This window comes from Sorghum bicolor, unplaced genomic scaffold, assembly GCF_000003195.3.
Source record: "Sorghum bicolor cultivar BTx623 unplaced genomic scaffold, Sorghum_bicolor_NCBIv3 super_16, whole genome shotgun sequence".
Taxonomy (NCBI): Eukaryota; Viridiplantae; Streptophyta; class Magnoliopsida; order Poales; family Poaceae; genus Sorghum; species Sorghum bicolor.
This window is the reverse complement of record NW_018396397.1, coordinates 1,021,430-1,046,926: the sequence shown is the minus strand read 5'-3', so window position 1 is coordinate 1,046,926 and position 25,497 is coordinate 1,021,430. Positions and strand designations below refer to the sequence as shown.

The following is a 25,497-nucleotide window of genomic DNA, read 5'->3' as shown; positions in this document are numbered from 1 at the left end:
GGTAGACCATGGCAATTTGATAAGGAATGTATACATCATGGTAGATCAAATCAGTATTCGTTTATGCACCATGATATGAAAATTGTTTTGCTACCTATGTCTCCCGAAGCTATCGTACGTGATGAAGTTGCTAAAATTACCAAGCCTAAAATTAAGAACAATGCAGATACCAATGGAAATAACAAAGATGAGATAAGATTAAATGGACATTGCATGCTTGCTACTAAATTTGAAGTTAATGAACTAATTGCTTCCACATCTATTGCTTATGCTTTGGTATGTAAGGGTGTTTTGATTTCAATTGAAGATATGCTGCATTCTTTGCCCCCTGCTGTTCATAACATTTTGCAGGAGTATGCTGATGTTTTTCCAAGTGAGATACCGGCAGGGCTGCCACCTATACGTGGGATTGAGCACCAAATTGATCTTATTCCTGGTGCATCTTTGCCAAACCGCGCGCCATACAGGACAAATCCAGAGGAAACAAAAGAGATCCAGCGGCAAGTGCAAGAACTCCTCGACAAAGGTTATGGAATTGAGGTTGATCAAGCCAAGGTAGAAGCTATACAGGGATGGCCTGTACCAAAGACAATCACCCAGGTGCGGAGTTTCTTAGGACTTGCTGGGTTTTATCGCCGTTTTGTGAAGGATTTCAGCACCATTGCTTCAAGGGCTGATTGCATATGGGAAGAGTGATAACTTAACAAAGGTGATTGGAGATCAGGTCCAAGCCTCCACAACATCCTCTATCAAGTTACCACGTCGCTTCTAAAGCAAGGAAACAAAGAGTCCAAACCCAACACGTTTTGGGAGTTGGATTCGGACTGGAAAATAACTCTAACTTGTATGGATCACCACGGCGTCATATGGACTCCAACTGGGACGTTCCTATACTTGTTGGAAAGCTCATGAAGTCTACTTTCCAATGGGTCCAACCACATATCTATGCAGCTTATGAGTCGGGCGCAGTCTTTGTTTTTGTGCCGACACCTTTTTCTGTTTTGGTGCTGCGTCACCCTATTTTGGACCAATGGCCCATGTATCAAGTTGAGTCCATTAGGGACGCGTCCTAGGGTTGGAGGACAACTCTAGTACCCCTTTGGTCGTCCTCCCCTCTATTTATTTACATCTAGAGCCGCCATGAACAACTGGGTTTTGATTAGATAAAGTTTAGCCTTCGCTACTTGCTTGTAAACGCGCGTGCTGATCCAGCCGCCCGTCTTCTTGTTTTCGAAACCCCACTTCATTAGAGATTGAGTTTGAAACCTTCATTTACATCTAGTAATTTAGTACTTGTTCTACTTGTTCTTGCTGGTTCTTCGATTGCTTGCAGGACGAGTGCCCTAGTGGCCGGGTGTTGCGCTCCACAAGATCGTGACAGCCATTGGAGGCGGTGTATCGGTTGCTAAGGCGCGGCCTTAGAAGGCTGTAGTCGGGCCGTGAACGTCATCTCCATTCACTAATCGAGTTATCCAGCGCCTCTCATCGAAAGATCAGGCGAAAACCCTAGTGGGTTCACATCACTATCTTGCACCGAAACTAACATTATCTCCAACTAGACCGAAGCGAGATTCCATATGACACACATCATCTAGGAGTTCCATTGGGTGCGTCCAAATTGATTTCTTAACATATGGTACGTTCCATACAAACTGTGCAACTATCTTGCATCAAGATTCGCACTATATCTAAACAGGCCAAATCGAGCCTCCACTTGAGCCTCTTCAACTATGAGTACCATCGGGTGCGTATAAAATGGTTTCATAGCCTATGGTGCATTAGGCGTAAACCGTGCACATATCTTCTACCAAAACTAATACTGTCTAGAAACGAACTGAAGCAAAATTCCATATGACACACATCATCAAGGAGTTATATCAGGTGCGTCCTAATTGATTTCTGAGCATATCATATGTTCCATGCAAACCGTGCATCTATCTTGCATCAAGATTAGCACTATCTCCAAACAGACGAAATGGAGCTTTCACTTGAGTCCCTTGACCTAGGAGTACCATCGGGTGCGTCCAAAATGGTTTATTATCCTATGGTGCATTAGGTGCAAACCGTGCACCAATCTTGCACTGAAACTAACGCTGTTTCTAAACAGACTGAAGTGAGATTCCATATGACACATGTCATCTAGGAGTTCCATTTGGTGTGTCCAAATTGATTTCTGAGCATATGGTATGTTCCATGCAAATCGTGCACCTATCTTGCATCAAGATGAGGACTATCTCTAAACAGACCAAACCAAGCTTCCACTTGAGCCTCTTAACCTAGGAGTACCAAATAGTGCGTCCAAAATGGTTTCTTAGACTATGGTGCATTAGGCGCAAACTATGCACCTATCTTGCACTAAAACTTACAATGTCTACAAATGGACCGAAGCAAGATTCCATATAACACACGTCATCTAGGAGTTCCATTCGGTGCGTACAAATTGAATTTCTAAGCATATGGTATGTTCCTTGCAAATCATGCACCTATCTTGCATCAAGATTAGCACTATCTCCAAACAGATCAAACCGAGCTTCCACTTGAGCCTCTTCACCGAAGTACCAACAGGTGCATCCAAAATGGTTTCTTAGACTATGGTGCATTAGGTGCAAACTGTGCACCTATCTTGCACCGAAAGTAACAATGTCTCCAAACAGACCGAACCAAGATTTTGTATGACACACGTCATCTCGGGTTCCATCATGTGCGTCCAGATTGATTTCCAAGCATTTGGTATGTTCCATGCAAACCGTGCACCTATCTTGCATCAAGATTAGCACTATCTCCAAACAGACCGAACCAAGCATCCACTTGAGCCCCTTCACCTAGGAGTACCAACAAGTGTGTCCAAAATGGTTTCTTAGACTATGGTGCATTTGGTGCAAACTGTGCACCTATCTTACACCGAAACTAACAATGTCTCCAAATGAACCGAAGCGAGATTCCATATGACACACGTCATCAAGGAGTTCCATCGGGTGCATCCAAATTGATTTCCAATGTTCCATGCAAACCATGCACCTACCTTGCATAAGGATTAGCACTATCTCCAAACTGACCAAACCAAGCTTCCACTTGAGCCTCTTCACCTAGGAGTACCAAATAGTGCGTCCAAAATTGTTTCTTAGACTATGGTGCATTAGGCGCAAACTGTGCACCTATCTTGCACTAAAACTTACAATGTCTACAAATGGACCGAAGCAAGATTCCATATAACACACGTCATCTAGGAGATCCATTGGGTGCATACAAATTGATTTTCTAAGCATATGGTATGTTCCTTGCAAATCATGCACCTATCTTGCATCAAGATTAGCACTATCTCCAAACAGATCAAACCGAGCTTCCACTTGAGCCTCTTCACCGAAGTACCAACAGGTGCATCCAAAATGGTTTCTTAGACTATGGTGCATTAGGTGCAAACTGTGCACCTATCTTGCACTAAAACTTACAATGTCTACAAATGGACCGAAGCAAGATTCCATATAACACACGTCATCTAGGAGATCCATTGGGTGCATACAAATTGATTTTCTAAGCATATGGTATGTTCCATGCAAACTGTGCACCTATCTTGCATCTAGATTAGCACTATCTCCAATTAGACCGAACCAAGCATCCACTTGAGCCCCTTCACCTAGGAGTACCAACAAGTGTGTCCAAAATGGTTTCTTAGACTATGGTGCATTAGGTGCAAACTGTGCACCTATCTTGCACCGAAACAAACAATGTCTCCAAATGGACCGAAGCGAGATTCCATATGACACACATCATCAAGGAGTTCCATCGGGTGGATCCAAATTGATTTCCAAGCACATGGTATGTTCCATGCAAACCATGCACCTACCTTCAATAAGGATTAGCACTATCTCCAAACTGACCGAACCAAGCTTCCACTTGAGCCTCTTCACACAGGAGTACCAAATAGTGCATCTAAAATGGTTTCTTATACTATGGTGCATTAGGCGCAAACTGTGCACCTATCTTGCACTAAAACTTACAATGTCTACAAACGGACCGAAGCAAGATTCCATATGACACACGTCATCTAGGAGTTCTAGTGGGTGCGTCCAAATTGATTTCTAAGCATATGGTACGTTCCTTGCAAATCATGCACCTGTCTTGCACCAAGATTAGCACTATCTCCAAACACATCAAACCGAGCTTCCACTTGAGTCTCTTCACCGAAGTACCAACAGGTGCTTCCAAAATGGTTTCTTAGACTATGATGCATTAGACGCAAACCATGCACTTATCTTGCACCAAAACTAACACTGTTTCTAAACAGACCAAAGCAAGATTCCATATGACACACGTCATCAAGGAGTTCCAACAGGTGCATCCAAATTGATTTCCAAGCAAATGGTATGTTCCATGCATACCGTGCACCTATCTTGCATCAAGATTAGCACTACCTCCAAACAGACCGAACCGAGCTTCCACTTGAGCCTCTTCATCTAGGAGTACAAGCAGGTGCGTCAAAAATGGTTTCTTAGACTATGGTGCATTAGGTACAAACTATGCACCTATCTTGCACCAAAACTAACATTGATAAAACTATTGTAAGTTTTAGTGCAAGATAGGTGCACAGTTTGCGCCTAATGCACCATAGTCTAAGAAACCATTTTGGACGCACTATTTGGTATTCCTGGGTGAAGAGGCTCTAGTGGAAGCTTGGTTCGGTCAGTTTGGAGATAGTGCTAATCCTTATGCAAGGTAGGTGCATGGTTTGCATGGAACATACCATATGCTTGGAAATCTATTTGGATGCACCTGATGGAACTCCTTGATGACGTGTCTCATATGGAATCTCGCTTCGGTCCATTTAGAGACATTGTTAGTTTCGGTGCAAGATAGGTGCACAATTTGCACCTAATGTACCATAGTCTAAGGCCCTCTTTGGTTCAGCTTTTGCTCCCAAAAGCTTAGAAGCCAACCAAAGGGCATTCCATAGACCATGAGATTCTCCAAAATCCAGCTTTTACGTAGTTCATTTTCTACAGCAGGGTAGAGGCAGCTTTCACCAGCTTTGGGGGAGTCACTTTGGATAAAATTACCCGCACTGCCATCGTTTATGGAAGAAAACGTTTCGTTCTTTTCTTCTTCTCCCCTCCCCAGTCCCCGTACGCACGAGTCCCTCCGCATCGAGCGACCAGAAGGCGAAGCTAGGGTTCGGCGGCGGCGCACCTCGCCGGCCGCTCCTCGCTCCTCCCCGGCGCCACCCGGTCATCTCCGGCGCCGCCCCGGTCCCCCTCCGCCCCACCCTTGCCTCTCTGGTCCTGCGCGCCCTGCCCTAGCTCGTCCGCGGTGTTGCCCCGGCTCCTCGTCGGCTCTTCCCCAGCTGCTCGTCGACCCTGGAGTCACTGGCCAACACTGCAGCTCCAGTCGGCGCCCCATTCGTCCTCGACTTCATTGATCTACGACTCCAGTGATAAGATCTGCAACGTAGGTACCATAATCTCCAATAAATTTTTATTTATTCAGTTTAGTATACTGTGTGTATGATAGAAGTGATGGTATGGAATTTCTGAAAATTATATTTTGTTTGATTCAAGAATGGGTGACAAAGCAGATTGGGGTGACTTCTTTTTGAAGCATTTGATTGATGTATGCAAAGGGGAGATAGAAGCTGGGAATAGGCCCCAAGGGCTTTGGACTAGCACTGGTTGGAAAAATATTGTAGCCAAGTTTGAAGCCAAAACTAGTGACAAGCGAACAAAGATACAATTGAAGAACAAATTAGACAACTTAAAAAAAAGAATATGTTTGGTTCATGGAGTTAAAGAATTATGCTACTGGACTTGGATGGGATGCAGCAAAGGGGACTGTTGATTGCCCCAAGGAATGGTGGGATGAACACCTTGCTGTAAGCATCTCTATTGATATTTTGTCCATAGTATGATATGGTTAGTCATGCTAAAATTTTTCATTCAATTTCAGAGGTGTAATAATCGTGAAAAAGGCCTTAAATGTAACCATGTGAGGTTCAGAAAACAAGGACCGAAGTACCTTGATGATCTTGATCTGATTTTCGGCAAGGTACATGTGACTGGGGCCACTGCAGCTGGTCCTGGTGATATATCTTCTGATGAGAGTGATGAGGACGTGGCCGAGGTGCCAAAACCTCCACCTAAGGATGATGTGAAGCTGGCTGATTTGAAGAAAAAAGGGAAAAAGAAACGCAAGAGCTCCTGTACTGTTGCTGAAACCAAAGAAGAGAAGAGTCCATTTTATCGAATGTACAAAAACACATGTTTGAAAATAGAAAGTGCAGCAGATAGGATCTCAAGTGTATCTGCCACCTCAGCTTCTCCCACTAATGTTGTCCCCACCATTGGAGAGGCTATGAAGCTGGTTGAAGAGTGTGGGGTGGAAGAAGGAACTCCTCTAATGCATACTGCCACCATGTTGATTATGAAGCCTGAATTTAGAGAGGTCTTCAGCCATCTGAAAACAAATAAAGGAAGGCTGGATGTCCTTGAGAGGGAGCATGAAAAGGAGATGAGGCGCTAGTGAACCAATTTTTATTCCCATTGTTGCTGTGTGAACCAATATTATTTTGTATTATGACAACTATTTGCTTGTATGGCTGTCTGAACCTATTTTATTTCCATTTGCTTGTACTATGAGAATAATTTGCTTGTACTGAGAACAATTTGCTTGTACTGAGAGCAATTTGCTTATTATCATTGTATCAGATTACTATCTATGGATGAGAATCTGGAAGGTGTAGCCCAAGAAGGACAGAACAGACTAGTACTCCTAGCTGAGCTTTCCCAGCATGCTGCCATTCTTGGTCAAATGGGTGCACAATACACTGATCGTTATTGGAACAAAGGAGAGTACAGGGAAACACCAGAAACTGGACTTCAATGGGTGATGAGGTGCTTTTCTCGTCCAAGGTACTTCTATAAGATGTTTCGAATGAGCACCGAGGTCTTCATGGCACTGCATGATTTGCTACTCTCGAAGTATGGTTTGACCAGCACTAACAATGTTTCATCCTTGAGTCATTGGCGATGTTCTTGTGGATTGTCGGAGGACCACAATCATTTTCACAAGTTGAAAATCGCTTCACTCGATCACTATGGACAGTTCACACTAAGTTTCATGAGGTACTTAAGTGTTTACGCAAGTTAGGTAAAGACAATATTAAGCCAAGAGCTGCTACTTTTTCTTCGGAACATGAAAGAATCAAAGAAGACCGTTTCTGGCCATACTTCAAAGGTGCTGTTAGAGCAATAGACGGTTCACATGTTCCAGTGATTGTGCCAGCTGAGGATACGGTTAACCACACATGTCGTCATGGATATACATCTCAGAATATGCTAGCTGTTTGTGACTTTGACATGAGGTTTATCTATGCGGTTGCTGGTTGGCCCGGTTGTGCCCATGACACACGTATCCTCAATCATGCTTTGGCAAATTTTGATGATTTTCCTGTGCCACCTAATGGTATACGCATGACCTACGTATTATTTATTTGCTTCCTAATAGTTGGCCCGGTAGTGAAGTACTTGTACTATTTATTTGCTTACACTGATTTTACTTTGTAGGGAAGTATTATCTTGTAGACTCTGGATTTCCAAACCGAACAGGGTATCTGGCCCCTTTCAAAGGAAGCACATATCATATTCCAGAATTTCGTAACCGTTCTGGACCACCCCAAGGGAAGTATGTGGTCTTCAATTTCAATCATTCATCCCTTCGAAATGTCATTGAGCGGGCCTTTGGAGTATTGAAGGAGAAGTGGCATATTTTGAAGGGCATACCAAGTTTCTCAACTCGTACTCAGAAGCACATCATTCTTGCTTGTTTGGCATTGCATAATTTTATTCGTGATAGCAATTTACATGATAAGGAGTTCGAAAGATGTGATGCTGATGATGAATACTTGGTAGAAGAGGATGACACGACACCGGAAGATGAGACTGAAGATGCGGAGAATGAGGATGCCATGAATATTATTCGTAGTAGAATAGCCGATGCTTTGTTTAGTGTGAGATAGTTATGTTGAGCGATGACATGATTGGAGGAGCCCTTATCTTTTGTAAAATGCTAATATTATATTTGTATGGACATTATCACGTTATCTTCTAAAAAACTTGGAACAAATTTATTTTTTCTTTCCAAAATAGTCATTTACATACAAATAAGTGAGTACAATATTTATTTATGACCAATTTGCATATAAATAGTCTCTCAGGCCTTCAAGGGCATTACAGACATTTCTACACATCCTACAGTTTCACAGCTGCTCTAACCAAACGGTTTTCAGCTTTTCCCACAGCTCTCAGCTCACAGCAGCTTTTCCACAGCCCACAGTTCACAGCAGCTTTTTCAAAATCTACAGCTCAACCAAACAGGGCCTAAGAAACCAATTTGGACACACTTGTTGGTCCTCCTAGGTGAAGGGGCTCAAGTGGATGCTCGGTTCGGTCTGTTTGGAGATAGTGCTAATCTTGATGTAAGATAGGTGCACGGTTTGCATGGAACATACCAAATGCTTGGAAATCAATCTGGACGCACATGATGGAACTCCCAGATGACGTGTGTCATACGAAATCTCGCTTCAGTCTATTTGGAGACAGTGTTAGTTTCGGTGCAAGATAGGTGCAAGGTTTGCCCATATTGCAGCATAGGCTAAGAAACCATTTTGGACGCACCCGATGGTACTCCTAGGTAAAAGGCTCAAGTGAAAGCTCAGTTTGGTCTATTTGGAGATAGTGTTAATCTTGATGCAAGATAGATGCACGGTCTGCATGGAACGTACCATATGCATAGAAATTAATTTGTACACACCCGATAGAACTCCTTAATGACATGTGTCATATGGAATCACGCTTTGGTGTGCTTAGAGACAGTATTAGTTTCGGTGCAAGATATGTGCACGGTTTGTGCCTAATGCACCAAAGTCTAAGAAACCATTTTGGAAGCACCTGTTGGTACTCCTAGGTGAAGAGGCTCAAGTGGAGGCTCAGTTCGGTCTGTTTGGAGATAGCGCTAATCTTGATGCAGGATAGGTGCACGATTTGCATGGAACATACCATATGCTCAAAAGTCAAATTGGATACACCAGTTGGAACTCTTAGATGACATGTGTCATATGGAATCTCACTGCGGTCCGTTTAGAGACAGTATTCATTTCGGTGCAAGATAGGTGCACGGTTTGCACCTAATGCACCATAGGATAAGAAACCATTTTAGACGCACCCGACGGTACACCTAGGTCAAGGGGCTCAAGTGAAAGCTCAGTTTGGTCTGTTTGGAGATAGTGTAAATATTGACGCAAGATAGATGCACGGTTTGCATGGAACATACGATATGCTCAGAAATCAATTAGGACGCACCTGATATAACTCCTTGATGATGTGTGTCATATGGAATCTTGCTTCGATTCGTTTAGAGATAGTGTTAGTTTTAGTAGAAGATATGTGCACGGTTTATGCCTAATGCACCAGGCTAAGAAACCATTTTAGACGCACCTGATGGTACTCGTAGTTGAAGAGGCTCAAGTGGAGCCTCGATTTGGTCTGTTCGGATATAGTGCTAATCTTGATACAAGATAGTTGCATAGTTTGCATGGAACATACCATATGTTAAGAAATCAATTTGGACGCACCCAATGGAACTCCTAGATGGCATGTATGATATGGAATCTCGCTTCGGTCTGTTTAGAGACAATGTTAGTTTCGGTGCAAGATAGGTGCATAGTTTGTGCCTAATGCACCATAGACTAAGAAACCATTTTGACGCACCTGTTTGTACTCCAAGATGAAGAGGCTCAAGTGGAAGTTCGGTTCGGTCTGTTTCGAGATAGTGCTAATCTTGATGCAAGATAGGTGCACGGTTTGCATGGAACATACCAAATGCTTGGAAATCAATCTGGACGCACATGATGGAACTCCTAGATGACGTGTGTCATATGAAATCTTGCATCGGTCTGTTTGGTTACAGTGTTAGTTTTGGTGCAAGATAGGTGCAAGGTTTGCACATAATGCAGCATAGGCTAAGAAATCATTTTGGACGCACCCGATGGTACTCCTAGGTAAAAGGCTTAAGTGAAAGCTCGGTTTGGTCTATTTGGAGAAAGTGCTAATCTTGATGCAAGATAGATGCACGGTCTACATGGAACGTACCATATGCTTAGCAATTAATTTGGACACACCCGATAGAACTCCTAGATGATGTGTGTCATATGGAATCTCGCTTTGGTGTGCTTGTAGACATTGTAAGTTTTAGTGCAAGATAGGTGCACAGTTTGCGCCTAATGCACCATAGTCTAAGAAACCATTTTGGACGCACTATTTGGTACTCCTGGGTGAAGAGGCTCAAGTGGAAGCTTGGTTCGGTCAGTTTGGCGATAGTGCTAATCCTTATGCAAGGTAGGTGCATGGTTTGCATGGAACATACCATATGCTTGGAAATCAATTTGGTTGCACCCGATGGAATTCCATGATGACGTGTGTCATATGGAATCTCGCTTCGTTCCATTTGGAGACATTGTTAGTTTCAGTGCAAGATAGGTGCACAGTTTGCGCCTAATGCACCATAGTCTAAGAAACCATTTTGGACTCACTAATTGGTACTCCTAGGTGAAGAGGCTCAAGTAAAGCTTGGTTCGGTTAGTTTGGAGATAGTGCTAATCCTTATGCAAGACAGGTCCATGGTTTGCATGATGTCTCTAAGCACACCAAAGCGAGATTCCATATGACACATGTCATCAAGGAGTTCTATCGGGTGTGTCCAAATTAATTTCTAAGCATATGGTACGTTCCATGCAGACCGTGCATCTATCTTGCATCAAGATTAGCACTATCTCAAAATAGACCAAACCAAGCTTTCACTTGAGCCTTTTACCTAGGACTACCATCGGGAGCGTCCAAAATGGTTTCTTAGCCTATGTTGCATTATGTGCAAACCTTGCACCTATCTTGCACCGAAACTAACACTGTCTCCAAACAGATCGAAGCAAGATTTTGTATGACACACGTCATCTAGGAGTTCCATCATGTGCGTCCAGAATGATTTCCAAGCATTTGGTATGTTCCAAGCAAACCGTGCACCTATCTTACATCAAGATTAGCACTATCTCCAAACAGACCGAACCGAGCATCCACTTGAGCCCCTTCACCTAGGAGTACCAACAAGTGCGTCCAAAATGGTTTCTTAGACTGTGGTGCATAAGGTGCAAACTGTGCACCTATCTTGCACCGAAACTAACAATGTCTCCAAATGGACCAAATCGAGATTCCATATGACACACGTTATCAAGGAGTTCCATCAGGTGCATCCAAATTGATTTCCAAGCATATGGTTTGTTCCATGCAAACCATGAACCTACCTTGCATAATGATTAGCACTATCTCAAAACTGACCAAACCAAGCTTCCACTTGAGCCTCTTCACCCAGGAGTACCAAATAGTGCGTCCAAAATGGTTTCTTAGACTATGGTGCATTAGGCACAATCTATGCACCTATCTTGCACCGAAACTAACATTGTCTCTAATCAGACCGAAGCGAGATTCCATATGACACGAGTCATCTAGGAGTTCCATTGGGTGCGTCCAAATTGATTTCTTAACATATGGTACGTTCCATGCAAACTGTGCAACTATCTTGCATCAAGATTAGCACTATATCTGAACAGACTAAATCGAGCCTCCACTTGAGCCTCTTCAACTACGAGTACCATCGGGTGTGTCTAAAATGGTTTCTTAGCCTATGGTGCATTAGGCGTAAACCGTGTACATATCTTCTACCAAAACTAACACTATCTCTAAACAAACCGAAGCAAGATTCCATATGACACACATCATCAAGGAGTTATATCAGGTGCGTCCTAATTGATTTCTGAGCATATCGTATGTTCCATGCAAAACCGTGCATCTATCTTGCATCAAGATTAGCACTATCTCCAAACAGACCAAACCGAGCTTTCACTTGAGCCCCTTGACCTAGGAGTACCATCGGGTGCGTCCAAAATGGTTTCTTATCCTATGGTGCATTAGGTGCAAACCGGTTACCTATCTTGCACCGAAACTAACACTGTCTCTAAACGGACTGATGTGAGATTCCATATGACATATGTCATCTAGGAGTTCCATCTGGTGTGTCCAAATTGATGTCTTAGCATATGGTATGTTCCATGCAAATCGTGCACCTATCTTGCATCAAGATTAGCACTATCTCTAAACAGACCGAACCACGCCTCCACTTGAGCCTCTTCACCTAGGAGTACCAACAGGTGCTTCCAAAATAGTTTCTTAGACTTTGGTGCATTAGGCGCAAACCATGCACATATCTTGCACCGAAACTAATAATGTCTCTAAGCACACCAAAGCGAGATTCCATATGACACACGTCATCAAGGAGTTCTATCGGGTGTGTCCAAATTAATTTCTAATCATATGGTACGTTCCATGCAGACTGTGCATCTATTTTGCATCAAGATTAGCACTACTCCAAATAGACCAAATCGAGCTTTCACTTGAGCCTTTTACCTAGGAGTACCATCGGGTGCGTCCAAAATGGTTTCTTAGCCTATGCTGCATTATGTGCAAACCTGGCACCTATCTTGCACCGAAAATAACACTGTCTCCAAATAGACCAAAGCAAGATTTTGTATGACACACGTCATCTAGGAGTTCCATCATGTGTGTCCAGATTGATTTCTAAGCATTTGGTATGTTGCATGCAAACTGTGCACCTATCTTGCATCAAGATTAGCACTATCTCCAAACAGACCGAACCGAGCATCCACTTGATCCCCTTCACCTAGGAGTACCAACAGGTGCTTCCAAAATGGTTTCTTAGACTATGGTGCATTAGGCGCAAACCATGCCCATATCTTGCATTGAAACTAACACTATTTCTAAACAGACCAAAGCGAGATTCCATAAGACACACGTCATCAAGGAGTTCCATCGGGTGCATCCAAATTGATTTCCAAGCATATGGTATGTTCCATGCAAACCGTGCACCTATCTTACATCAAGATTAGCACTATCTCCAAACAGACCGAACCGAGCATCCACTTGAGCCCCTTCACCTAGGAGTACCAACACGTGCGTCCAAAATGGTTTCTTAGACTGTGGTGCATAAGGTGCAAACTGTGCACCTATCTTGCACCGAAACTAACAATGTCTCCATATGGACCAAATCGAGATTCCATATGACACACGTTATCAAGGAGTTCCATCGGGTGCATCCAAATTGATTTCCAAGCATATGGTTTGTTCCATGCAAACCATGCACCTACCTTGCATAAGGATTAGCACTATCTCAAAACTGACCAAACCAAGCTTCCACTTGAGCCTCTTCACCCAGGAGTACCAAATAGTGCGTCCAAAATGGTTTCTTAGACTATGGTGCATTAGGCACAATCTATGCACCTATCTTGCACCGAAACTAACATTGTCTCCAATCAGACCGAAGTGAGATTCCATATGACACGAGTCATCTAGGAGTTCCATTGGGTGCGTCCAAATTGATTTCTTAACATATGGTACGTTCCATGCAAACTGTGCAACTATCTTGCATCAAGATTAGCACTATATCCGAACAGACTAAATCGAGCCTCCACTTGAGCCTCTTCAACTACGAGTACCATCGGGTGTGTCTAAAATGGTTTCTTAGCCTATGGTGCATTAGGCGTAAACCGTGTACATATCTTCTACCAAAACTAACACTATCTCTAAACAAACCGAAGCAAGATTCCATATGACACACATCATCAAGGAGTTATATCAGGTGCGTCCTAATTGATTTCTGAGCATATCGTATGTTCCATGCAAAACCGTGCATCTATCTTGCATCAAGATTAGCACTATCTCCAAACAGACCAAACCGAGCTTTCACTTGAGCCCCTTGACCTAGGAGTACCATCGGGTGCGTCCAAAATGGTTTCTTATCCTATGGTGCATTAGGTGCAAACCGGTTACCTATCTTGCACCGAAACTAACACTGTCTCTAAACGGACTGAAGTGAGATTCCATATGACATATGTCATCTAGGAGTTCCATCTGGTGTGTCCAAATTGATGTCTTAGCATATGGTATGTTCCATGCAAATCGTGCACCTATCTTGCATCAAGATTAGCACTATCTCTAAACAGACCGAACCACGCCTCCACTTGAGCCTCTTCACCTAGGAGTACCAACAGGTGCTTCCAAAATAGTTTCTTAGACTTTGGTGCATTAGGCGCAAACCATGCACATATCTTGCACCGAAACTAATAATGTCTCTAAGCACACCAAAGCGAGATTCCATATGACACACGTCATCAAGGAGTTCTATCGGGTGTGTCCAAATTAATTTCTAAGCATATGGTACGTTCCATGCAGACTGTGCATCTATTTTGCATCAAGATTAGCACTACTCCAAATAGACCAAACCGAGCTTTCACTTGAGCCTTTTACCTAGGAGTACCATCGGGTGCGTCCAAAATGGTTTCTTAGCCTATGCTGCATTATGTGCAAACCTGGCACCTATCTTGCACCGAAAATAACACTGTCTCCAAATAGACCAAAGCTAGATTTTGTATGACACACGTCATCTAGGAGTTCCATCATGTGTGTCCAGATTGATTTCTAAGCATTTGGTATGTTGCATGCAAACTGTGCACCTATCTTGCATCAAGATTAGCACTATCTCCAAACAGACCGAACCGAGCATCCACTTGATCCCCTTCACCTAGGAGTACCAACAGGTGCTTCCAAAATGGTTTCTTAGACTATGGTGCATTAGGCGCAAACCATGCCCATATCTTACATTGAAACTAACACTATTTCTAAACAGACCAAAGCGAGATTCCATAAGACACACGTCATCAAGGAGTTCCATCAGGTGCATCCAAATTGATTTCCAAGCATATGGTATGTTCCATGCAAACCGTGCACCTATCTTGCATCAAGATTAGCACTATCTCCAAACAGACCGAACCGAGCTTCCACTTGAGCCTCTTCATCTAGGAGTACAAACAGGTGTGTCAAAAATGGTTTCTTAGACTATGGTGCATTAGGCATAAACTATGCACCTATCGTGCACCGAAACTAACACTGTTTCTAAACAGACCAAAGTGAGATTCCATATGACACACGTCATCAAGGAGTTCCAACGGATGCATCCAAATTGATTTCCAAGCATATGGTATGTTCCATGCAAACCGTGCACCTATCTTGCATCAAGATTAGCACTATCTCCAAACAGACCGAACCGAGCTTCCACTTGAGCCTCTTCATCTAGGAGTACAAACAGGTGTGTCAAAAATGGTTTCTTAGACTATGGTGCATTAGGCACAAACTATGCACCTATCTTGCACCGAAACTAACATTGTCTCCAAACAGACCGAAGCGAGATTCCATATGACACACGTCATCTAGGAGTTCCATTGGGTGCGTCCAAATTGATTTCTTAACATATGGTACGTTCCATGCAAACTGTGCAACTATCTTGCAACAAGATTAGCACTATATTCGAATAGACCAAATAAAGCCTCCACTTGAGCCTCTTCAACTACGAGTACCATCAGGTGCGTCTAAAATGGTTTCTTAGCCTATGGTGCATTAGGCGTAAACCGTGCACATATCTTCTACCAAATCTAACACTATCTCTAAACGAACTGAAGCAAGATTCCATATGACACACATCATCAAGGAGTTATATTAGGTGCGTCCTAATTGATTTCTGAGCATATCGTATGTTCCATGCAAAACCGTGCATCTATCTTGCATCAAGATTAGCACTATCTCCAAACAGACCAAACCGAGCTTTCACTTGAGCCCTTTGACCTAGGACTACCATCGTGTGCGTCCAAAATGGTTTCTTATCCTATGGTGCATTAGGCGCAAACCGGTTACCTATCTTGCACCGAAACTAACAATGTCTCTAAACGGACTGAAGTGAGATTCCATATGACACATGTCATCTAGGAGTTCCATTTGGTGTGTCCAAATTCATTTCTTAGCATATGGTATGTTCCATGCAAATCGTGCACCTATCTTGCATCTAGATTAGCACTATCTCTAAACAGACCGAACCAAGCCTCCACTTGAGCCTCTTCACCTAGGAGTACCAACAGGTGCCTCCAAAATGGTTTCTTCGACTTTGGTGCATTAGGCACAAACCAAGAACATATCTTGCACCAAAACTGATACTGTCTCTAAGCACACCAAAGCGAGATTCCATATGACACACGTCATCAAGGAGTTCTATCGGGTGTGTCCAAATTAATTTCTAAGCATATGGTACGTTCCATACAGACCGTGCATCTATCTTGCATCAAGATTAGCACTATCTCCAAATAGGCCAAACCGAGCTTTCACTTGAGCCTTTTACGTAGGAGTACCATTGGGTGCATCCAAAATGGTTTCTTAGCCTATGCTGCATTATGTGCAAACCTGGCACCTATCTTGCACCGAAACTAACACTGTCTCCAAACAGACCAAAGCAAGATTTTGTATGACACACGTCATCTAGGAGTTCCATCATGTGCGTCCAGATTGATTTCTAAGAATTTGGTATGTTGCATGCAAACCGTGCACCTATCATGCATCAAGATTAGCACTATCTCCAAACAGACCGAACCGAGCATCCACTTGATCCCCTTCACCTAGGAGTACCAACAAGTGCGTCCAAAATGGTTTCTTAGACTATGGTGCATTAGGTGCAAACTATGCACCTATCTTGCACTAAAACTAACAAAGTCTCCAAATGGACCGAAGCGAGATTCCATCTCACACACGTCATCAAGGAGTTCCATCGGGTGTATCCAAATTGATTTCCAAGCATATGGTATGTTCCATGCAAACCATGCACCTACCTTGCATAAGGATTAGCACTATCTCCAAACTGACCGAACCAAGCTTCCACTTGATCCTCTTCACCTAGGAGTACCAAATAGTGCGTCCAAAATGGTTTCTTAGACTATGGTGCATTAGGCGCAAACCATGCACATATCTTGCACTAAAACTAACACTGTTTCTAAACAGACCAAAGTGAGATTCCATATGACACACGTCATCAAGGAGTTCCATCGGGTGCATCCAAATTGATTTCCAAGCATATGGTATGTTCCATGCAAACCGTGCACCAAGCACCTGTCTTGCATGAAGATTAGCACTATCTCCAAACTGACCGAACCGAGCTTCCACTTGAGCCTCTTCATCTAGGAGTACAAACAGGTGTGTCAAAATGGTTTCTTAGACTATGGTGCATTAGGCACAAACTATGCACCTATCTTGCACCAAAACTAACATTGTCTCCAAATAGACCGAAGCGAGATTCCATATGAAACAAGTCATCTAGAAGTTCCATTGGGTGCGTCCGAATTGATTTTCTAAGCATATGGTATGTTCCTTGCAAATCATACACGTATCTTGCATCAAGATTAGCACTATCTCCAAACAGATCAAACCGAGCTTCCACTTGAGCCTCTTCACCGAGGTACCAACAGGTGCTTCCAAAATAGTTTCTTAGACTTTGGTGCATTAGGCGCAAACCATGCACATATCTTGCACCAAAACTAACACTGTTTCTAAACAGACCAAAGTGAGATTCCATATGACACACGTCATCAAGGAGTTCCAACGGATGCATCCAAATTGATTTCCAAGCATATGGTATGTTCCATGCAAACCGTGCACCTATCTTGCATCAAGATTAGCACTATCTCCAAACAGACCGAACCGAGCTTCCACTTGAGCCTCTTCATCTAGGAGTACAAACAGGTGTGTCAAAAATGGTTTCTTAGACTATGGTGCATTAGGCACAAACTATGCACCTATCTTGCACCGAAACTAACATTGTCTCCAAACAGACCGAAGCGAGATTCCATATGACACACGTCATCTAGGAGTTCCATTGGGTGCGTCCAAATTGATTTCTTAACATATGGTACGTTCCATGCAAACTGTGCAACTATCTTACATCAAGATTAGCACTATATTCGAATAGACCAAATCAAGCCTCCACTTGAGCCTCTTCAACTACGAGTACCATCAGGTGCGTCTAAAATGGTTTCTTAGCCTATGGTGCTGATATGCTCACGCCTAGGGATAGCGTGAGACAAGTCGTTGTGGCCCGATCTTCTCGTAGGATTCGCGAACTTGATAACTTGTCGCTGCGTGACCTGGTGAAGAGGCAGTGCACCGCGAGGCTGTCCACGCGACGAACTACCGAGACAATCACCCTTCCACGTACCGACGAACAGCCCACGCAATCACGCCGTATAGACGTGAAGGCACAAACTGGATGAACCGCAGTTCGGCGTTCTACAACTCCCTCAGGAATCGAAAGAACAAGTTTTGCAAGCCTCTCAAGACTCACGCATAAACAAAACTCCACGAGTTTGTGTATTCTGAATTTTAACCAAGCAAGATGTGTCCTTTCATTGTCTAGTACAAGAGATATATATAGATAGGGGCGTTCAGCTTTGAATACATGACAGCATGCACATCCACTAGTGGATTTCGTGGCTGGTTCGCGCGTCTTCTCAGCTTCTGGCAGCAGTTACTAAAACGAGCATAACTCTTTATTGGGAAGTCTAAATAATGAACCGTTTGATGGGCTACAACATAGACTTAAAGATGCTTTCATCCATCTGTAGAATGCCACGTAACTCCTTGTATTCTGTCCGTGGTGATGCTTGGAATTTGTACCATGGGTCAGCCATCTAGCTTCTGGTTGCCTTCTCATGCAGAAGTAATGAACCACCATTTTATTTATGCACACGATAGGCTTCTTGGTTCAGATGTCCAAAGGCTTGAATCCATCTTCATCCCATGCTGGTTCATACCCTCCATCATTCCTAAGGACATTGAAACAAGAACTCAAAAGTATAGGATCATTCAACATAAACTGATTATTAAACATAAGGTTAGCGTTCACCTGAGAATGAATTTCCTTCTCCAATTGTTTAGCTCTACTTCTTGTAATTGGACCACTTATATCAAGTGGAGTTTCATTTGAAGATGAATGAATGCTAGGGATGTCCTCATCAGCCTCCCCCTCTTGAGAAGGAGTCGTCCTCGACTCAGGCTCACCAACAAATGGAAGCAAGTCTTTGACATTGAATGTTTGACTAACATTGGAATATTCAGGTGGCAGCTCAATTTTGTATGCATTATCATTTATCTTTTTTAGAACCTTGAATGGACCATCACCTCTAGGTGATAACTTACTCTTACGTTGTTGGGGAAATCGATCCTTGCGTAGATGCAACCACACGAGGTCACCGGGCTGAAATGTAACCTTCTTCTTACCTTTGTTCGCTTGCTTTGCATATTGTGCTGATTTCTTCTCAATATTTCTTCTTGTCTCATCATGTAGCTTCTTGATAAAGTTGGATCTCTTCGCTGCATCCAAGTTAACTTGTTCCTGTAATGGTAAAGGCAAAAGATCCATGGGAGTATGTGGCTTAAAACCATAAACAATTTCAAATGGACAAAAATTTGTTGTGGAATGTAGTGCCCTATTATAAGCAAATTCGACATGTGGAAGACATTCTTCCCACTGCTTCAAATTCTTTTTTAGCACGGCACGCAGCATGGTGGACAGGGTACGGTTGACAACTTCAGTTTGCCCATCCGTTTGTGGGTGACAAGTGGTGGAAAATAACAACTTCGTGCCAAGTTTAGCCCATAATGTCTTCCAAAAATAGCTCAGGAATTTTGTATCTCGGTCTGAAACAATAGTCTTTGGCACTCCATGTAAACGAACAATCTCCCTGAAAAACAAATCAGCAACGTGTGAAGCATCATCGCTCTTGTGACATGGAATAAAATGTGCCATTTTTGAGAAGCGATCAACAATAACGAAGATAGAGTCCCTCCCCCTCTGAGACCTTGGTAATCCCAGAATAAAATCCATGGATATATCTTCCCAAGGTACAGTTGGGATTGGTAATGGAGTATAGAGACCATGGGGATTAAGGCGGGACTTAGCTTTCAAGCAGATTATGCAGCGCTCGACATGTCGTTGAACATCACGTCGCATATGTGGCCAAAAGAAATGATCAGAGAGCATGTCCAATGTCTTTTTGATGCCAAAATGACCAGCTAAGCCACCAGCATGTGCTTCCTGTAAAAGAACTTGACGAATCGAGCAGGCTGGAATGCATAGTTTGTTAGTTCGAAATAAAAAATCATCATGTACATAATACTTGTCCCAGCCTTTTCCAGCAATGCAATGAGAGAAAGGTTCTTTAAAATCAGAATCAGTTGCATAGAGTGTTTTAATGGATTCCAAACCAAGCACTTTTGTATCTAATTGTGTAACCAAACCACACCTTCTTGACAAAGCATCTGCAACAATGTTATCTTTACCACGCTTATGTTTAACAACATACGGAAATGTTTCTATGAACTCGATCCATTTAGCATGTCTACGATTCAGTTTGCCTTGACTTTTTAAATATTTCAAAGCTTCATGATCAGAATGGATGACAAGTTCTTTAGGTAACAAATAATGTTGCCAAACTTCCAAAACTCGAACTAAGGCATAAAGCTCTTTATCATAGACAGAATAATTCAGATGTGGACCATTTAACTTTTCAGAAAAGTAGGCAATAGGTTTACCTTCTTGAAGTAGCACACCTCCAATGCCAATACCACTTGCATCACATTCAATCTCAAAAGTCTTACCGAAGTTAGGTAGCTGCAGCAGTGGTGCTTCACAAAGCTTTCTTTTTAACTCTACAAAGGCTTGCTCTTGGTCATCTCCCCATTTGAATGGAACATCCTTCTTTGTCAAGTTGTTAAGTGGTGCAGCGATCGTGCTGAAATCTTTAACAAATCGTCGATAGAAACCTGCAAGACCATGGAAACTTCGAATTTGGCTCACATTTGTAGGAGTAGTCCAATCCTTTATTGCCTTAACCTTCTCTTCATCAACCTGGATGCCATCTGCAGTCACAACAAAACCAAGAAAAACAACACGATCTGTGCAAAATGTGCACTTAGCAATGTTGGCATACAATTTCTCTTCCCTCAAAACAGCAAGTACTTGATGGATATGATCAAGATGTTCATCAAATGATTTGCTATAGATCAGAATATCATCAAAATAAACAACTACAAACTTGCCAATGAAAGCTCGTAAAACATGATTCATTAAGCGCATAAAAGTTGAAGGAGCATTTGTCAAGCCAAAGGGCATCACAAGCCATTCATACAAGCCAAATTTGGTTGTAAATGCTGTCTTCCATTCATCACCAATTTTCATGCGAATTTGGTGATAGCCACTGCGTAAATCAATCTTGGTGAAAATAGTTGAGCCGCTCAATTCATCTAACATGTCATCAAGCCTAGGAATGGGATGGCGATATCGTACAGTTATAGCATTAATGGCACGACAATCGACACACATGCGCCAAGATCCATCTTTCTTAGGGACCAAAAGTACTGGAACAGCACAAGGTGATAGAGATTCACGAACATACCCTTTGTCCAAAAGCTCTTTTACCTGTCGCTGAATTTCTTTGGTTTCTTCAGGATTAGCACGGTAGGCTGGACGATTGGGAAGAGAAGCTCCAGGTACCAAATCGATTTGATGCTCAATACCACGGAGTGGAGGAAGGCCAGCTGGTACCTCATCAGGAAAAACATCTTCAAAGTCCTGTAAGAGATCAAGAACAGCACTAGGCAGCGATGAAGGTAAATCGTTAGTTGAAAGTAGGACCTCCTTGTGCAAGAGCACAAAGAATGGGGCTGTGGTGCTCCTCACTTCTCTCAAATCACTCCTGCTCACAAATAAGCACTCATTTTGGTGGTGTTGTTTTGTAGTGGAAAGAGGCTTTATGTGGCTAGATTGGTTAGAAGTCTCTCCCTTACTAGTGTTGGCAGCCTCACTCAATTTTCTTTTGTCAGATTCTTCTTTTTTCATGCGAGCCACATCTGAAGCATAGATCTCTTCTGGAGATAATGGAACAAGAACCACCTTCTTGTCGTTGTGGATGAAAGTATACTTGTTAGACCGCCCAAAGTGCACCGAATCCACATCAAACTGCCATGGACGACCCAACAGCAAATGACATGCTTGCATGGGTACAATATCACAATCAACCTCACCATGATAGTCACCAATGGAGAAAGACAAACGAACCATGGATGAGACCTTCACTGTCCCTGAATTATTCAGCCACTGCATATGGTAAGGGTGTGGATGGCGGCGTGTTGGTAGGCCAAGCTTCTCAACAAGCAAGGCACTAACAATATTATTGCAGCTCCCACCATCTATGATGAAACGACACACTTGACCTTTCACTTTGCATCGGGACTGAAACAAATTATGACGTTGTCCTTGTTCAGCAGCAACAAACTGAGTGGAAAGAACTCTTCTAACCACCAGATAAGGAGATGATCTATTCATTTTAGAAGGCTCCAAATCAGGAAAATCAGCAAGCAACTCATCAAAATCAGCACTAGTAATCTCATTAGAATATGGAGAAATAACATCTTCTATCATGTCACTGGGAGCAAAAGTTAGAATAGGTTGAATAGCTAAACAATTCAGACCTAGCTCAAAAGTACCATCCTCAGCTGAATACTCACAAGTGTCAAGAGTATGATCTGCAAAGACATTGTGAAACTCGTCCTCCTCTTCACTTTGTGAATCATATGAACCATCAGCAAGGGCAATAATCGTACGACGATTGGGACATTCAGCTTGCTTATGCCCATGACCACCACACTTAAAACACTCAATCTTGCTTGTATGCCTTGGGGCTGCAGTAGCAGAGGAGCTGGACTGAGTAGAGCTTACAGCTTTGCCTTTGGAATCAAAATGTTTGGAAGAAGTTGCACGAGATGTAGGTGTGTGCACCCCTGACCCGTGCTGCTGTGACTGGCGCCATGAAGTAGCACTATTATGAGCTGAAAATGAAGCACGATCTTTATAAGATCCAGCAAGTTGTTGTTCTGCCCTTTTTGCAAAATGTACCAACTCAGTGAGACATGTGTAGTTTGTCATATCCACTTTATCAGCAATGGGCTTATTGAGGCCAACCAGAAATCGAGCCATTGTGGATTCCTCATCTTCAGTTATCCCTGTACGAAGTAAACACATTTCCAATTCTTGAAAATATTCATCAACAGTACGAGTACCTTGCACAAGACGTTTTAGCTTCAAATGTAGATCACGAGAGTAATATGCAGGAACAAAACGACGTCGCATTTCCCTCTTCATGTCTTCCCAAGTAATACGATCATGTCCAGCGCGTCGGAGTTCAGTACACACTTGATTCCACCAAGTGATTGCATAGCCTGAAAACTCAATTGCAGCAAGCTTTGCTTTCTTGACAGGAGGATAAGGATACAAATCAAAGATCTGTTCAACCTTAGTCTCCCACTCAAAATAATCATCAGCACTTTCTTTTCCATTAAATTTTGGAATAGACACTTTCACTTTTCTTAAACCATCATCATCAAGGCGACGGTGGCGGTCACGATAACCACGATGGCCACCATGGCGATGATCATCCATGTCAGACAACATATCATCATCACCATCATAATCTCGTCCACCTCGAACAGGAATGCGCCGAGCACGACCAAAATTAAGAAGACCATGACCACGCCCGCCACGTCCACGACCAGCGGGACGATGCGGTGGCTCATCCTCCTCGTCAATATCATCATCCTCATTTGGTGGCGGTTCTCGACGTGGTATGTTCAATTGGAGAGTTTGGAGCTGCTGCACCAAATCATTCATTTGTGTACGCAACTCCTGAAATTCCTCCACCGAAACAGCGGCACCATCTCCACGTCCTGCCATGTTAGTAGAGGAGAAAAAAAAAGGACAATATATATGTGGAATCACTCCCTCACCACTTACAAAACAAGTTCTTTCTCTCCCTGAAAAGAGCAAGAACCGGGGCTGCGATCTGTAGGGAAGAGTGATTGTAACAGCGACGACGGTGCAACAACTCACGGTGCTTTAAGTGGAGCTTGGTGGGGTAATATGTTAGTGGAATGCACTGAAATGTAGTGATGCAAAACCAAATAATAATCCAAGAACAGAAGTCTAAGTTGCTGAATATAAAGGAAAGGATGCACAAAGAAAGGAATGAGATGTAGTAAGTGGATAGATGATCACCAATTTGCACCAACCGAAAACTTGTTGCTGCCCAAACCCCTTTTTGGTGTGCTGCACACAGTTCTCTTTTTGTTTTTCTTTTTTTTTCTTGCTTTTCTTTTTTTTTCTCTTTTTTTTTGGAACAAAAACTCGTTTTCAGTCCTTCTTTTGACCCATAGACATCTTTTCTTTTAACCTCTGTGTCAAACGCAGCATAACTTTCAACTAAAGGGGATCACTAAGATGGATGGTGCAGCACAAAAACAAGAAACTGCGGTGGAGAATATGTGGCGGTTAGAAAACAAAGGTGGGATGGGTGGGTATTTTTTTTGTTTATATATACGCAGCAAGCAATGATGATCAGATCAAGGGTGGGATGGATGGGTACATGCAGCAAGCAATTTGATGATTAGAACAAAGATAATAACTAGAACAATGTGGAAAAGAAAAATTCAGCAACTAGACAAATATTAAAGGATTAAAACTCGATAAAGCAAACTACAAAATCAGTAGCACATATGAATTTGGGCTGTAGGTTTTCTTTTTGGCTCTCAGTGGACAGTAGGTATTTAAACTCTATCCTACCAAAATCAAGAACAATCCTACCGAGGAAACGAAGGCTTTGGTACCAGATGATATGCTCACGCCTAGGGATAGCGTGAGACAAGTCGTTGTGGCCCGATCTTCTCGTAGGATTCGCGAACTTGATAACTTGTCGCTGCGTGACCTGGTGAAGAGGCAGTGCACCGCGAGGCTGTCCACGCGACGAACTACCGAGACAATCACCCTTCCACGTACCGACGAACAGCCCACGCAATCACGCCGTATAGACGTGAAGGCACAAACTGGATGAACCGCAGTTCGGCGTTCTACAACTCCCTCAGGAATCGAAAGAACAAGTTTTGCAAGCCTCTCAAGACTCACGCATAAACAAAACTCCACGAGTTTGTGTATTCTGAATTTTAACCAAGCAAGATGTGTCCTTTCATTGTCTAGTACAAGAGATATATATAGATAGGGGCGTTCAGCTTTGAATACATGACAGCATGCACATCCACTAGTGGATTTCGTGGCTGGTTCGCGCGTCTTCTCAGCTTCTGGCAGCAGTTACTAAAATGAGCATAACTCTTTATTGGGAAGTCTAAATAATGAACCGTTTGATGGGCTGCAACATAGACTTAAAGATGCTTTCATCCATCTGTAGAATGCCACGTAACTCCTTGTATTCTGTCCGTGGTGATGCTTGGAATTTGTACCATGGGTCAGCCATCTAGCTTCTGGTTGCCTTCTCATGCAGAAGTAATGAACCACCATTTTATTTATGCACACGATAGGCTTCTTGGTTCAGATGTCCAAAGGCTTGAATCCATCTTCATCCCATGCTGGTTCATACCCTCCATCATTCCTAAGGACATTGAAACAAGAACT

At 42.9% G+C, this 25,497-nt stretch overlaps 2 protein-coding genes across 2 annotated transcripts; one reads left to right on the top strand and one right to left on the bottom strand.

The window, feature by feature from the left end:
- The first annotated feature begins 5,630 nt into the window (after positions 1-5,630).
- LOC110431487 lies at positions 5,631-6,510 on the top strand. Its single transcript, XM_021450596.1, has 2 exons — positions 5,631-5,863; positions 5,938-6,510. Exons 1-2 carry the CDS (start codon positions 5,771-5,773, stop codon positions 6,508-6,510), a joined length of 666 nt encoding a protein of 221 aa, XP_021306271.1. The 5' UTR covers positions 5,631-5,770.
- Positions 6,511-6,759: 249 nt separating this feature from the next.
- LOC110431486 lies at positions 6,760-23,769 on the bottom strand. The gene is made up of 5 exons (XM_021450595.1): positions 20,832-23,769; positions 20,322-20,741; positions 20,049-20,087; positions 18,911-19,460; positions 6,760-6,814 (listed from the first exon to the last, which is right to left on the bottom strand). The coding sequence occupies exons 1-5, from the start codon at positions 23,767-23,769 to the stop codon at positions 6,760-6,762; spliced, it is 4,002 nt and encodes a 1,333-aa protein (XP_021306270.1).
- Between the last annotated feature and the right edge of the window lie 1,728 nt (positions 23,770-25,497).